Below are 14,466 nucleotides of genomic sequence, written 5' to 3'. Positions count from 1 at the left end.
TTACTGTATTATATTACTTAGATGTATATTTTGCTTCTGTAAATATGTCTAATCCCTTATTTTATTTTTATTTCTAGTTTATATACTTACATACATTAGTAATTCATTTTGCACTACATGCTTAATACTTTTTCTATATTATTATTATTATTACTATTACAATTATTATTATTCTTTTTCTTTCTGTTAATACATATGTGTACTATTTGTAAGCAGTCCAGCTGCAATTGCTTTGGCAATACAAATGTATAATTTTTGTCATGCCAATAAAGCACTCTGAGAGAGAGAGAGAGAGAGAGAGAGAGAGAGAGATCGATCGATCGATCGATTGCATCACAAACACATACCAGCTTCATCACTGTGTCTGTCACACGACTCTGTTCCCCTTTCGGGCTCTGTCTTTACATTTATTTTGAAAGATGAAGCTCGCGATTATGGTAAGGGGCGTTACATTTCCGACGAGTGCTTGCGGTGTTCGGCCAATCACAATGCACTGGGTCAGCTGGCCAATCAGAGCAGACTGCGCTTGTCGGAAGGAGGGACTTTGTAGAAAATGAAGCGTTTGAGAGAGGCGGGGCATAGAGGACCTACAATAATGTACAGTATTTGAAAAATAATGTGTTTTTTGAACCTTAAAGCATGTCAACATATTCTGTTACACCAAATACACAAAATAATGATCTTTAAAAAAGCATCATATGACCCCTTTAAAAACTGATTCTTTAATTTATTTAAACAGTCAAAATTGTACAGAATTTTATTATTTGCCGTTATCGGTCATAACCGTATCATTTTTGTGCTGTAGTAGTTTAAAAAACAGATGAGTTTAAGCTGCATAAAGTGACTGTGACTGTGGTAGATGATATTTAACCAGAAGCAAAGACATTTTATTTAGGCTCTTGTGAGTTGCCAGGGCTTTGCTCACACTGTAGAGGAGCTGTGAACTTGATAATTGACCATCTAATGAGAAAGAAGACAATTTAAGTAACCTTCAAAAATGAGCGCTCTAAATGGTTCTTCTTTCAGAGAACTTGTATAGAAGCAGTTATGCAACCACAGAGATATAATATAGATAATTTAGATGCAGAGGGAAGAGGTAGGTGTTGTTGCTATTGCCAGAATGAAAAGAAGAAACCATGAGAGAAATAAGTGAATGGCAGTTCTGGATAAGGATTTCAAGGTCTACACCAAAGAGTATAAGCTGAATAATACACTGGACAAATGGTCTTAATCGGTTTATCTTGTTTTGCCAGTGAAAATATTTAAGCTAAATATCCTTAAAGGAACACTTCAGCCAAAAACTCACCCTCAGGCTACCCAAAATGTAGATGAGTTTGTTTGTTCACCAGCGGATTCTCCTCATCCTACCATTGAGAATCCAAACAGCTGATAAAAATATTGCATTCATTCACAAATAATCCACATGACTCCAGTCTATCAATTAACATCTTGTGAAGCAAAAGCTGCGTAAGATAGACCTGTTGTAGAGAATTAATTACAATAAACTAAGTTTATTTTTCCTACCCCACTAACATAGTTTTTCTTAAGCGTCAAAATTATTTATATATAAAATATATTATTAGAACAAACTGACAAAAATACAGATTTTTTTTGCAATGTATTAAATGTATTTAGAATTATGCCAGGCACGTGGCTCAAGGCCTTTATTTAAGCGCTCAGAAGTCGTGTATCTAAAGAGATTAATGCAGTTAATATCTATCTGAGTCTGTCTTTCTAGTGCTTGCCTTTTGCTGATGTTGCCTCCTGTACGAGATGCTCTGATTTAATGCCTGGAGTGCAGGAAGTCTTTCTCATTTCCAGTTTGTCTCTGTCTCTTTATCACCTTCTCTCTGTGTCTAACTGCTCCTTGTGTGTTTGAGTTGTGATCTCGCATGTGTGCATGAGTTTGTGTGACTTCATGAAGTCACGTCAGACTTAAGCTGCCGTGAAAGAGGGTGAGATGTTTTAAGCAGCCCGTCGGGTTGACTGTAATCCTCGTGCACTCGTGCATGCGAGACTTCAGATTTAACCCTCAGAAACCCACTGCAACAAAAATTGCTTCATGTTTAAGTAATTAAATACCGGTTCTTCACTAAATATGCGTTAACAGCAGCTCACACATTGACATGTATCATAGCAACATGTTTGGCAGGAAAATATTTGCAGTCGGAATCTCCCAGCATGCCAAATTCACACAACATGGTCACTGTCTATTGACACAATTGAATAAAATTTAACAATCTTAATTATTTGTTTTATTATTAAAATATATTAGTTGAAAAAATGGCAACCTTGCAAAAATTAAATAAGAGAAAGATGCAACATTTAATAGATCAAAGATAAATATTCCAAACCATTTTCAGCAGAGCATAATGCAATTTAGAGAAGTACAGCTCAGAACACCTGTGCTATAGACCTCTAAATATGGATTCTGAGGTAATTTAAAGGGAAATCTTTTAAAGGGAAATGATCTCAGGATCATTAATGTTAGGGAGTATGAGATGAACATAAACAAATATCAACTGAAAAGTCTGTCTTATGAAAGGAAAAGGCAAAAAAGTCAAAATACCTGTATACACTACTGTTCAAAAGTACTGTTTAAAATAAGTTTCTTCATGCATCAAAACACAAGACAGCAATGTTGTGTAATATTATTGCGATTTAAAATATCTTTTTTTATTTTAATATATTTTAAAATATATCTACTATTACTAATTTGTGAATTTTGTTCCTGTGATGGCAAAGCTATATTTTCATTACTCTAGTCTTCAGTGTCACAGGATCTTTCCGAAATCAGTCTAATTTGCTGATTTGCTGCTCAAGACATTTTATTATTAATATTATCTCAACTGAAAATTGAAATTCACAATATTTTTGTGGAAACCAGGATTCTTTGATGAATATAAAGTTCAGAATAACTATATTTATTTTAAATAGAAATCTTCTGTAACAGTATTTTTTATAACCTTTGTATTGCTAAATCACTTTTAAGGGCAAAAAAATTACTACTTATATAAAATATATCCTTTACTCTCCATCTCATAATGTGGTAATCAGTCATCCAGGAAAATTGTTATTAACACAGATTCATGTAGGTTTAATTATGTATTCAAATAATTTCCCATGTGTATGTAGTTCTATTGCATTTTGAAATTGTCAGGATTAAAAGCATCTTTCTCTCTGTGCTTAACTAAGGTGTTCTCAGTGACATGAGACCCACCTGACACCCTTAGAAATGTTCTTATATCCTGACACTGATATAGTGCATGTGTGAAATCTCTCTGGCTCCTTTTTGAAGGATCAATACAGTGTCTGCTGAGTGGCTGGAGTGCTGCACATGTGTCGGATAAGGTCATGCTCACCTGAGAATACTCTCACTCCTTGTTTGAACTACAGTATGGTGGCCCAGCAATCTCTCTGCAGTCCATATTGCTTTTAGATCTAGAGGTAGAGGTGTTATCCTGAAGTGGCATATTCTGTGATAAGCTTAGTCGAGGACAGAATATGTGAGAGAGGAAGTTGTTTTGCATTGCACATAAATGTTCATATTTTAAGTGTTATATTGGTGCTCATATTGTCAGACTGAGACAATTATAGATGCATGTCATGTTTTTACTTCACATTGTTGATTAATTGGATAATTACATTTCCCTTCTAAGTGACACAATGGATTTCAGCTCATTACTAATTTAGAAAGAAGACTGGCCCTGAATAAGACAAATGTATTCACACATGAGCACCAGTCTGAGGTCAGGAAACAGACGTCATGTAAGAATGTGAAGTGGCTAAAAAAAGAAGATGTTTCATTTTTTATGTTATTCACAGTTCATCATGACAGCAGCTGATGAAAGAATACCATTTCTGGACTCCACTCTCACTAAATGGGCTGTTTCATTGAGTTCAGAGTTGGTCAATAATAATGTTAATCGCATCAATGTTATATATTTATAGCAGAGGATGTGTTTCTCTGTCCACATGTGTATTGACCAAACTGTGATGTTTCAGGAAGATGCTAAGATTGTAAAGTGACTGCTTTAAGAGGTTATCTTTTAAAATTATATTGCTAGTAGGGGTGTGCGATATATATCGTCTGCGATAATATCGTAATTGTTGTTTTAACGATGTGCAATTTGACATTATCGAGTATTTTGCAAAAACCATTCAAAACATCCCTACAGAGCGCACGCATACATTACGTGAAGTCTAGACTAGTGCGTGTGCGCATTTAGTGTGTTTTCTTTCACTGCATGATTCAGTCTATTAAAATGCATTTAGAATGATCACAAATTCAAGACATGATGGCAGAAAATTTATATATTTATACCACTTCATATAGTTATTCAATTTCACACGAAGAGTGCCAGTTTTCCTCCAAAAATTACCATGATTACAAATGTGCCATTGAATTCAATTAATTTTTATCAGTATGAACTGACCACCACACAGAATATGAAGAATATTAAAAACATTAGGAGTCAGCTGTCTTCGGCAGTCCTTAAGGTACCAGCACAATAACACACTCAGCAAAATATCGTCTAATTATCATTATCGATAAAATCCAATAAAATATCGAGATATAATTTTTTGTCAATATCGCACACCCCTAATTGCTAGTCCTTTAAATAAAAAGCTGTTAAACTAAAGATGGTGTCATTTCTGTGCCATTAGCAGCACCAAATAGAAATGCAGTCTGTTTTTTTTGAAGAATCACAGTGGGCCGGACTTAAGAACATTGGATCAACCAATGACGTTAATATGTGCATGGCTACCTGTTTTAGAAGCATTGAAATGTATTTGAATCAGTATTTAGTTTTGTTATTCTGTTTCTATCATTCAGTCAACATTCAAATTTTACCATAACATTTTATACCAAGGTTATGAGGACATACACTACTGTTTAATATTTTGGGGTTAGTGTTAATTTCGTTAACGAAAAACTATGATGAAAATGTTCGTTGACGAGCTTTTTTCCCATGATTAAAACGACAACAAGGTCAGTAAACGATAACTATGATGACTACATCATGCAATTTCATTGACGATAAAAGACGAGACTAAAATGTATAAAAAAAAATAAAAACCTTACCAAAATCATTCTTTATTTTCGTCAAAAAAAAAGGAGACAAAATATTATTGCAGGCTGCTGTATACGCATCTACTACGCAAGCTTTCATGTGTGTGGTTGCCCAGATATCAAAAGTTCAAACAAAGACTATAGAAATAAAAAGACACTCTTGTACTTATGAATGGGAGAAACTGCAACGCGCAATATGGCTGAATAGTCCTGCCTTCTAAATGAAAGAGCCAATCGCTGATTGGTAAATGCTTTTTTTACATCTTACATTTTACATTTTATTCTGATTTTTTTAATGCTTTTTTGAGTATAAAAACAACATTGCAAATGCAAAAGTACATTTCTCAAATGACACCAATCATTACGATTATAATTTTGAGCAGAAATATTTTTTTTTTATTAGTTTAACCATTATACAGCATTATGAAAATGTGACTAAGTTTTCATTTACTAAAACTAGACTAAAATTCTCAGGCATTTTGTCGACAAACTTGACTAAACAAAAACAGGACAAGGTTGACTAAATATGATAATAACTAAAACTTACATTTGAGACAGGACTAAGACTAAATTAAAAATGGCTGCCAAAATTAACACTATTTGGGGTCAGTATTTTATTTATTTATTATTAATGTCTATTCAACAAGGATGCATTAAACTGATCAAAAGTGATAATAAAGACATTTAATATTACAAAAGAGTATGCTCTTTTGAACTTTCTAAAGAATCCTTTAAAAAGCATCAGTTTCCACAAAAATTCAAAGCAGCAAAGATTTCAACATTGATAATAAGAAGAGCGCCATATTAGCATGTTAGAATATTTTCTGACCTGGGATTTCTTTAAAAAAAAAATAAAAATCTTTCCAATCTTAACATTTTGAACAGTACACTATAACATCCAACCCTTACAGGTGCATCTCAATAAATTAGAATGTCGTGGACAAGTTCATTTATTTCAGTAATTCAACTCAAATAGTGAAACTCGTGTATTAAATAAATTCAATGCACATGATGCCTTGACCCCAGCCTCAGTCCATTCCTTTTGAAGTTCACTCAAATTCTTGAATCGATTTTGCTTGACAATCCTCATAAGGCTGCGGTTCTCTCGGTTGGTTGTGCATCTTTTTCTTCCACACTTTTTCCTTCCACTCAACTTTCTGTTAACATGCTTGGATACAGCACTCTGTGAACAGCCAGCTTCTTTGGCAATGAAAGTGAAGGGTGTCAATGATTGTCTTCTGGACAACTGTCAGATCAGCAGTCTTCCCCTTGATTGTGTAGCCTAGTGAACCAAACTGAGAGACCATTTTGAAGGCTCAGGAAACCTTTGCAGGTGTTTTGAGTTGATTAGCTGATTGGCATGTCACCATATTCTAATTTGTTGAGATAGTGAATTGGTGGGTTTTTGTTAAATGTGAGCCAAAATCATCACAATTAAAAGAACCAAAGACTTAAACTACTTCAGTCTGTGTGCATTGAATTTATTTAATACACGAGTTTCACAATTTGAGTTGAATTACTGAAATAAATGAACTTTTCCACGACATTCTAATTTATTGAGATGCACCTGTATTTTCTACACTTATGTCTTCCATTTTTCTTTCTTCACTTTTTTGTAAGGTACTTTTCACATAGCTGCAAAATATGCTATTAAACTTTTTAGCGGTTTACAAGGAAAGGATTAGCATTAGCATAAAACCTCTGGAAACAGGGAAGATACTTAAATGATGAGAAGCGACAGGACTGTAGCAATTTATTTTGCTCTGTGCTTTTACAGTATGAGTCAGCTTTAAATGGGGATCTGTATTGACTTGCTGCAATGTTATTTTTAACATTTCAAAAATAATATTTTTTGACATTTCACAGTGAGAGAATTCAAGTCGCTCAACACCTCCAAAAGACAAGAAAACACCCGCAGCTCTGTTCTCTGCTCTGTGCCCTCCTCAGTCAGCCTGTCATGTCACATAGAGCACAAAGTCCTTGAGAGTGACAACATGCAGTCCACACTACTTCAACGCGTTTTTCAAACTTGGTATTGAGAAGCAAGTGTACAGGGAGTTCTGAAAGACTGCCATAGTCTGGAGCAAAGAATAACAACATCATTCCTTTTTCTGTTGTGTTCACTGAATGGTGTTGCTAGGCGAATAATGATTCACAAGACATCCAATTGAAGTTCATGCGAAACATAGTGACAATATAAAAGAGATGTAGATATGTTGCACCTGTATAAACTTTCATGGCTTTGTCGATCCAACCTAAAAAGAGAAACAAACCTACCCTAAAACACTGGTTGATGGCAACTTCATTCAGCATGTCCGTTTATTCTGTGAAGCCAGAGAGAGTGAGTTCTATATAAATAACAAGTGACTGGCAGAGGCTGACAAAAACACTCTGCTATTATTCATTATTTTATTTTATTTTCCATTCTCCAAACCATTTATCCTCTGTAGGGTTGTGGAGATGCTGGAGCCTGTCCCAGCATCTAATGCCAAAGCAGGCCAGCCCATCACAGGATTTTATATTTTATTTTATTTTTGCATATTGTAATTAGGGCTGACAATAATGGTTAAAGGATTAGTTCACCAAAAATGAAAATTCGTTCCAAACCCGCAAGACCTTCGTTAGTCTTTGGAACACAAATGACGATATTTTTGATGGAATCTGAGAGCTGTCTGACCCTCCCATGGACAGCAAGGATATTACCACGATCAACGCACAGAAACGTAGCAAGGTAAAATAGCATCGGTAAAATAGTCCGTGTGACATCAGAGTTTCAACCGTAATTTTACGAAGCTAGGAGAATACTTTCTGTGCGCAAAGAAAACAATAATAACTATTTATTCAGCAATTCTTCTCCTCGAGTTACCATTTTGGAGAGTACCCCAGTACGTAATCAATGTAATCAGCGTTGTTTACGTTCAGTGGACAGCGCACGCATGCTGAACGTAAACAATGCTGATTACGTTCTGGGGTACTCTCCAGAATGCTGGAAGACAGTAACTCGATAAAATTACAGTTGGACCCCTGATGTCACATGGACTATTTTACCGATGTCCTTGCTATGTTTCTGTGCGTTGATCGTGGTAATATCCTTGCTGTCTATGCAGGGTCAGAGAGCTCTCAGATTCCATCAAAAATATCTTAATTTGTGTTCCGAAGATGAACGGAGGTCTTACGGGTTTGTAACGACATGAGGGTGAGTAATTAATGATAGAATTTTCATTTTTGGGTGAACTATCCCTTTAAACAGTTAATCACAATTATTTTGTTAAAGAAATATAACGATGATTATTAACCATGATTTTTGTCTGGTATGTTATTTATTTATTTTTACATTCTGTCAGAATTATTGCACTTTTAAGTACACATCAACTTGCATTATTTGCTCACAGGTCTGTGACTTTATTACACAAAATACTGCAGTGGAGATGCGGTGTTTTCATATGATCAGTGTTTTCCATAATGCAGTGAGAGCATGTGGGCATGGTTGCCAGGTTAGGAAGATTAAGTAAACCACTGAACAGAAAATTCTCTGGTATACACATATGGCAACTGCCACCATGAAAGCTTGTGAAGGCTTGTTACTAATACAAGATAATGCAAATACCAAATAAAAATTAAACGTAATCACAATATAATTGGATTTATTGTGCAGCCCTGATTGTAGTATTTATATTGTTATATTATATATTGTTCATTTTTGACAGACCTTTATCCGACATTCTCAAACTACATATACCTCTTTTCCCAAAATTGTGGTTGGGTATATATATATATATATATATATTTAATGAGCAAAATATTTTACCTGCATGTCATGTGACCATTAACCGTCATCAGTGAACTGTGAACATGCAAATGTGCTGTTAAATTATTAAATTATTGAAATATTAACTTAAAATCCCAGGCTGTTATTTATTACAGTCAATACATTAGTTTAAATGATTTTAGCTGACAAAGAAGTTTGGGAATCCCTGTTTTAGAGTGATGGTAAATTATACAAATCCCTGCTGTGTTTAAAGTACAATATGCCAAAAAACAGCTCTGCTTTTAGCCAAATCTAGAAATTGTCCTTCTGTCAGCTATGTTTTGGGGCCTGTTTCAGTCTGTCCTAGATGAGTGTCATCTTTACTCTGCACAGCATGACTGGGTCACCTTGAGGCATGTCTGAACCGTGGCCAGACGCCGACACTTTCCACCCTCAGCAGAGCCACTTTGGCCTTTGTTGGTAGTTTGCGGGAGCAGGATGGAGTGAGAGATGATAGTGGTGCTCCATAGCAGAGATGTGTGTGTGTGTGTGTGTGTGATGTGCTTGGAAGTAGGTATTAGATTTGCTATGTAGCACGGATTACGGTGGATCTATTTCCCTTCACTTCTAACTACAAAGTCTTACAAAACTGCAACAGAACTTCTTGTCTGGGTTAAGTATGTGCATATCTACATATTTGAAAATATCAACTAATCATCTGGATGTCTGAAGGACTAGTCGGCTAACTGGTCTTACGAAAGCCCTGTAGAATTTGAGTTGTCTGCTTTAAAGCATTTTTTTGATGTGTGTTCAAACATAGCTGGATGAAATGAAACAGAACAGAAAAAGAAAGAATAGAAAAATTACATTTATCTTGACACATCTTTATGTATCTTGACATTATCTACATTAACATGGTTTGATTAAGATGGTCACATTCAGATGCATTTGTGATAGCCATCGCCATATGTGGTGAGGAAGTGATGTAGAAAGAGATTCTTACATTGTTGTGTTTTTAAGAGTGATAAAGGGCAGGAAATTAATGTGTGTTTGTGCAGCAGCTTACATAATTGTGCCTATATGTGTGATTGAGAGACTTTCACATAAAAAAAGCTAATGTTCCTCTCTTAATGAAATTAAGATCTGAAACTGATAGACAACGGAGAACAGCTCGGCTTTAAACCGTTGTGTGCATCACCTCCAGTGCAGTGACAATGAGAGATTCTGGTAAAAACCATCACTGCTGATGCATTGTAGGTTCAATGAGTCACTTCTTCACATTTGTGCACTTGATGGGCAGTTCCAGTAAAAAGCAAATTGCAAGGCAATGATTGTTGGTTTGAGCATTGAAATCAATAGCAATTAATAAGGTGACACAGATCTGTATGGCAATGTGGTACAAATGGGATGAATACATTTAGGCATGATGCACAGTTCTTTTATATTGCACACATTGCAATAAATTATTTTTGAAACAATACAATTTTTTATTACATATTGTCAATTGTGTTTTATTTCCTTCACTGTCTCCCATGACTGGCTCTAGTTCAGAAGAGTTCATCTCCGCCCCCTTTTCAGCTGCTGCATTGGCAGTGACTCACACCTGATGATGTCACACCTACTCAGTTGCCATAGCAGTTGTTATGGAAACAGGAGCCAAGGTTTCAATGGCTGAGTCTTTCAGAAGTAGAACTCAAGGCTGTGCATTACGATTATTTTACCATACATAAGAGGTGTTCTTATAGGCACAATGTGCAATGAGGTGCCAAAATCCCCCATAGGCTTGTCAGAATCATTGTAGTACATGGCTTTGAATGGATTATTGCATTTATAAAATGGTAAGAAAAAGGAATAAGATCAAAGACACTTATATATATATTTATATAATAATATAAAAATATGTAATAATTATATAAATTATATAAAAATATATAATATAATATATTTTTATATATATTTATGAACAACAATTCTTCTTACAAGATATATAGTTCTCAGTAGGGGTGGGCGATATGACCAAAATCTTATATCACGATATGAGTAATTTTATTTTTGCTTTAAATATGGTCTTTTTGATATCAAAATGTTTGATGCCATATACATTTCACAATTCTTGTCACCAGTGTCAATATCACAGAATACTAGCCTAAATTTAAAAAAAAAAACACTGAAGACAACAGTCAGCGATTAAATAAGGATAAGAAACTAATTACAAGCAATACTACTACAGTAGAACAAATAAATAAGACATGCTATATATATTGAATAAAGTAATCAAATGTATAAAAATGCATATTCTTCACTGTGTGTAAATTAAATATATGTTTCTTATTATTAAAGTTACAAAAGAGATTTATTCAAGAGCAGTGAGAGATTTTCTCTCTTTTGTAGTTTGAGTAACATGAATGACAGACAGCAGGAATATTAACTGCTGTTACTTTAAGAGCTACCCGGATCCAATATACTGTTACACATGTGTTTTCTTTCTCAGCTGTTGGCTTTCACTTAAGACCTACTGTGTTTATGAGAATACTTGCAAAGATGGGCATTTTGACACATAAAAGTGTGTGTATTTAACAGTTCAAGGCCTATAAAGCGGCAAAAATAACTCAATATTCCTGCACTCTATGAGCACCGTCTTCATGTGCATGTGTAAAATGAGTTTCTTTTTCGCTGCTAATTGCATTTCAACGGCTTAAAAACACTTGTTTCTAAACCGCAATGCTTAAAAATGTGTGCAAACAATATGTTTTCATGACAACATAGCACAGCAACATCACATGAAGAGAGACGACAGTCCATAATCTCTACCAGTTGACAAATTTCTACTAGTCAATCATGTCTAACCTGTATATTGCCCACCCCCAGTTCTCAGATGCTAATAAAAATGCAAATCACCATGCAATCATGCATAGTTAGGATAGCAATATTCAACTGTTTTTTTTTAATTCGTAACGTTTTTGCATTTTGGCAAAATTACGATAATTAAGATACAATATCTTTTGTACGTTTTCCTACGACTTGCTCAAACCCCAGTGACAATTACAGTATGTTTAGGGGTGGGGAAGAACCTTAATGCTTACTAATTTCTACAACCCTTTTCTTTTCTACTACATTTTTGTATAATTCAAATTAAATTAATTCATATGAAATTGCCACCTTATGAAATAGATATGTTTCCCTGTATATATTTTCAACCAGTTTTCTATTTCACATGAAACCTGTTTTCACATAGAACACATTTTTGCATTCCATCTTTCGCCTCAAGTGTAAAACAGCCACAAGGCACTCAAATTAAAAGAAGTTTATCTTGTAAAGATGTATATAATAATTATTTATTATTCAGATCTCCCTATTGAATACCAATAAACTTTACAATCTCCACCAACAATGTTCATTAGAATGATTCCTGCACTTGTGGTGTTGTGTTATGATGAACATTTGCTCAGCATGAATCCCTGCTGACAATCAGTGGGAGACACACGACTACTTTGTTGTTCTCGGACATAATTTGATACTTGTGGGTGTTGGATCTCCTCTGCACTTCGACCTGCTGCCCCAGTTCTGCCCTCAGCAGCAGTGCCCACGTACAGTTGCACTGCTGTTTTATTGATGCTCTGTTGTTCCTGAGCTCTCCTTCATAACAGTAACAAGACACAATACACTAGATCAGAGAGAGCTATTCTAACATAATCAGCCTGATTACTGTTAGCTGTTTATGCAATTATTCTGTATGACAAATAGCCTGACATGTTCTTGTTGTACAAGTGGAAGCTAAACAATACTATGTGAGGATCACTCAAGCTGCAGCTCGCTCACTCTGAGGCATCTCAAGTTAGACTGAGAGAACCAAGAGAATTTTGTTAATCCACTTGCATTTTTAAATATAATTTTAGGGTGAAATAATTCATTTATTTGAGTTATTTATATTTTGCATTCATGGATTCAGATATCAGCAGTCAGGCCATTTTGACAATTGGAAAAATATTGGTCATTAACATGAGGCAACCTCAGTGGAAAGTGTGTAAGTGGGTCAATTATCAGTGTCTTTGTCTTTTCTGTTAGTTGTGGGACATTGTCCTCGGAGTCTGGACTGTGCCCGGGAGCGACGGCACTTCTGCCAGCCTGGCTCTTCACACTGCGGCCCATGCCTAGACCCATTTGTGGAGAACAAACGAGGGAAGTGTGTGATCAGGAGACGAAATCACCCTGGTGAGTACTGAGTCCTACAAAAGTGCCTTTCAGAAAAGTCTGGTCACTTGACGGGCATATTTTCAACAGCTCTGGGCAGCTATTTCAGACATGCAAAACCAACTTCTATCTAATTGAATAGGGAAAAACTGAAATCTGAAAAACTGTTTACCAAACTTATTATTTCAAGTCATTTCTCAATTTCATATTTCAAATCAGCAGCAAGATAAATCAAAAGTAGGTTGGTACCAGAGAATGTGAGCGAAGCGGAGCGGTGTGACGCTCCGCTATGGGTTGAGCGAGTGGCGCTGAGCGTATTGAGCGAGCGGAGCGGAATCGTCAGAAAGGCGCTCTGCGCTCTTAAGGAAATATTACCACTCCGCTCCCCGCTCCGCTCACACTCCGCTCCGCTCACATGCTCTGGTTGGTACAGTTACATCAAAACGTGATATGGACTAGTGTCTGTGAATATTAAAAATTAATAGAATATTAATGTCGCAAAAACAGATCGCAAAATTTAAATATGAATCCTGCAAGTTCTGCATATCTCTGTGTATATGAATGGCGTAGACGCACGGTTTCATTTATCAATACTGAAGCGCGCATGACACTCGCGATGTTTTCAGCCTCTGCCGCCTCAATATTATGTGTACATGAACACATAAACATAATTTCTAGAACTACTCTGAGAGTCACTTCATGAGCATTTTACGGTTTCTTTTGAGAAAAACTGTAGCCATATCATATTCAATCAGAAACTTAAAGGTCTTGACAGAAACTGTGACAAATATATTACTTAATGTAATGATAGTATTACTACTAATAATGATTATTATTAAAAAATATATATTTTTAAGGATTTACCAGAAAGAAATATTTACCAGAATGTATTTAGCAGAAAAATGTAAATGCACAACACAGTGTTTCCAAATAAAAAGAAAGAAAATAATGATATATATATATATATATATTTTTTTTTTAAATCAATTAATTAGAGATGATTTCGATTATTACAATTTAATGAAACCATTAAAATGGAAACCAGAAAAATAATAGAAAACAGTATTTGTGACCCTGGACCACAAAACCAGTCTTAAGTCTCTGGGGTATATTTGTAGCAATAGCCAAAAATACATTGTATGGGTCAAAATGATTGATTTTTCTTTTATGCCAAAAATCATTAGGATATTAAGTAAAGATCATGGTCCATGAAGATATTTTGTAAATGTCCTACTGTAAATATATTAAAACTTAAATTTTTGATTAGTAATATGCATTGCTAAAAACTTAATTTAAACAACTTTAAAGGCGATTTTCTCAATATTCTGATTTTTTTGCACTCCTCAGATTCCAGATTTTCATGTCATATATCAATAGTTGTATCTCGGCCAAATGTTATCCTATCATAACAAACCATACATCAATGGAAAGCTTATTTATTCAGCTTTCAGAT

The 14,466-nt window shown here is 35.0% G+C and overlaps 1 protein-coding gene across 2 annotated transcripts in view; it reads left to right on the top strand.

The window, feature by feature from the left end:
- The window catches only part of LOC107681258 (neural proliferation differentiation and control protein 1-like), a 24,012-nt gene that overhangs the window by 1,155 nt on the left and 8,391 nt on the right, over positions 1 to 14,466 (top strand). For both annotated transcript variants that reach the window (XM_016477511.1, XM_016477509.1), the window contains exon 2: positions 12,888 to 13,034. In XM_016477511.1, coding sequence (XP_016332997.1) covers positions 12,888 to 13,034 — 147 coding nt within the window. The remainder of the gene's footprint in view (positions 1 to 12,887; positions 13,035 to 14,466) is intronic.

The sequence above is a fragment of the Sinocyclocheilus anshuiensis genome, unplaced genomic scaffold (genome assembly GCF_001515605.1).
Source record: "Sinocyclocheilus anshuiensis isolate Anshui unplaced genomic scaffold, SAMN03320099.WGS_v1.1 scaffold1495, whole genome shotgun sequence".
Lineage (NCBI taxonomy): Eukaryota > Metazoa > Chordata > Actinopteri > Cypriniformes > Cyprinidae > Sinocyclocheilus > Sinocyclocheilus anshuiensis.
Note: the sequence above shows the minus strand (reverse complement) of the source record. Positions and strands in the feature narration are given on the sequence as shown.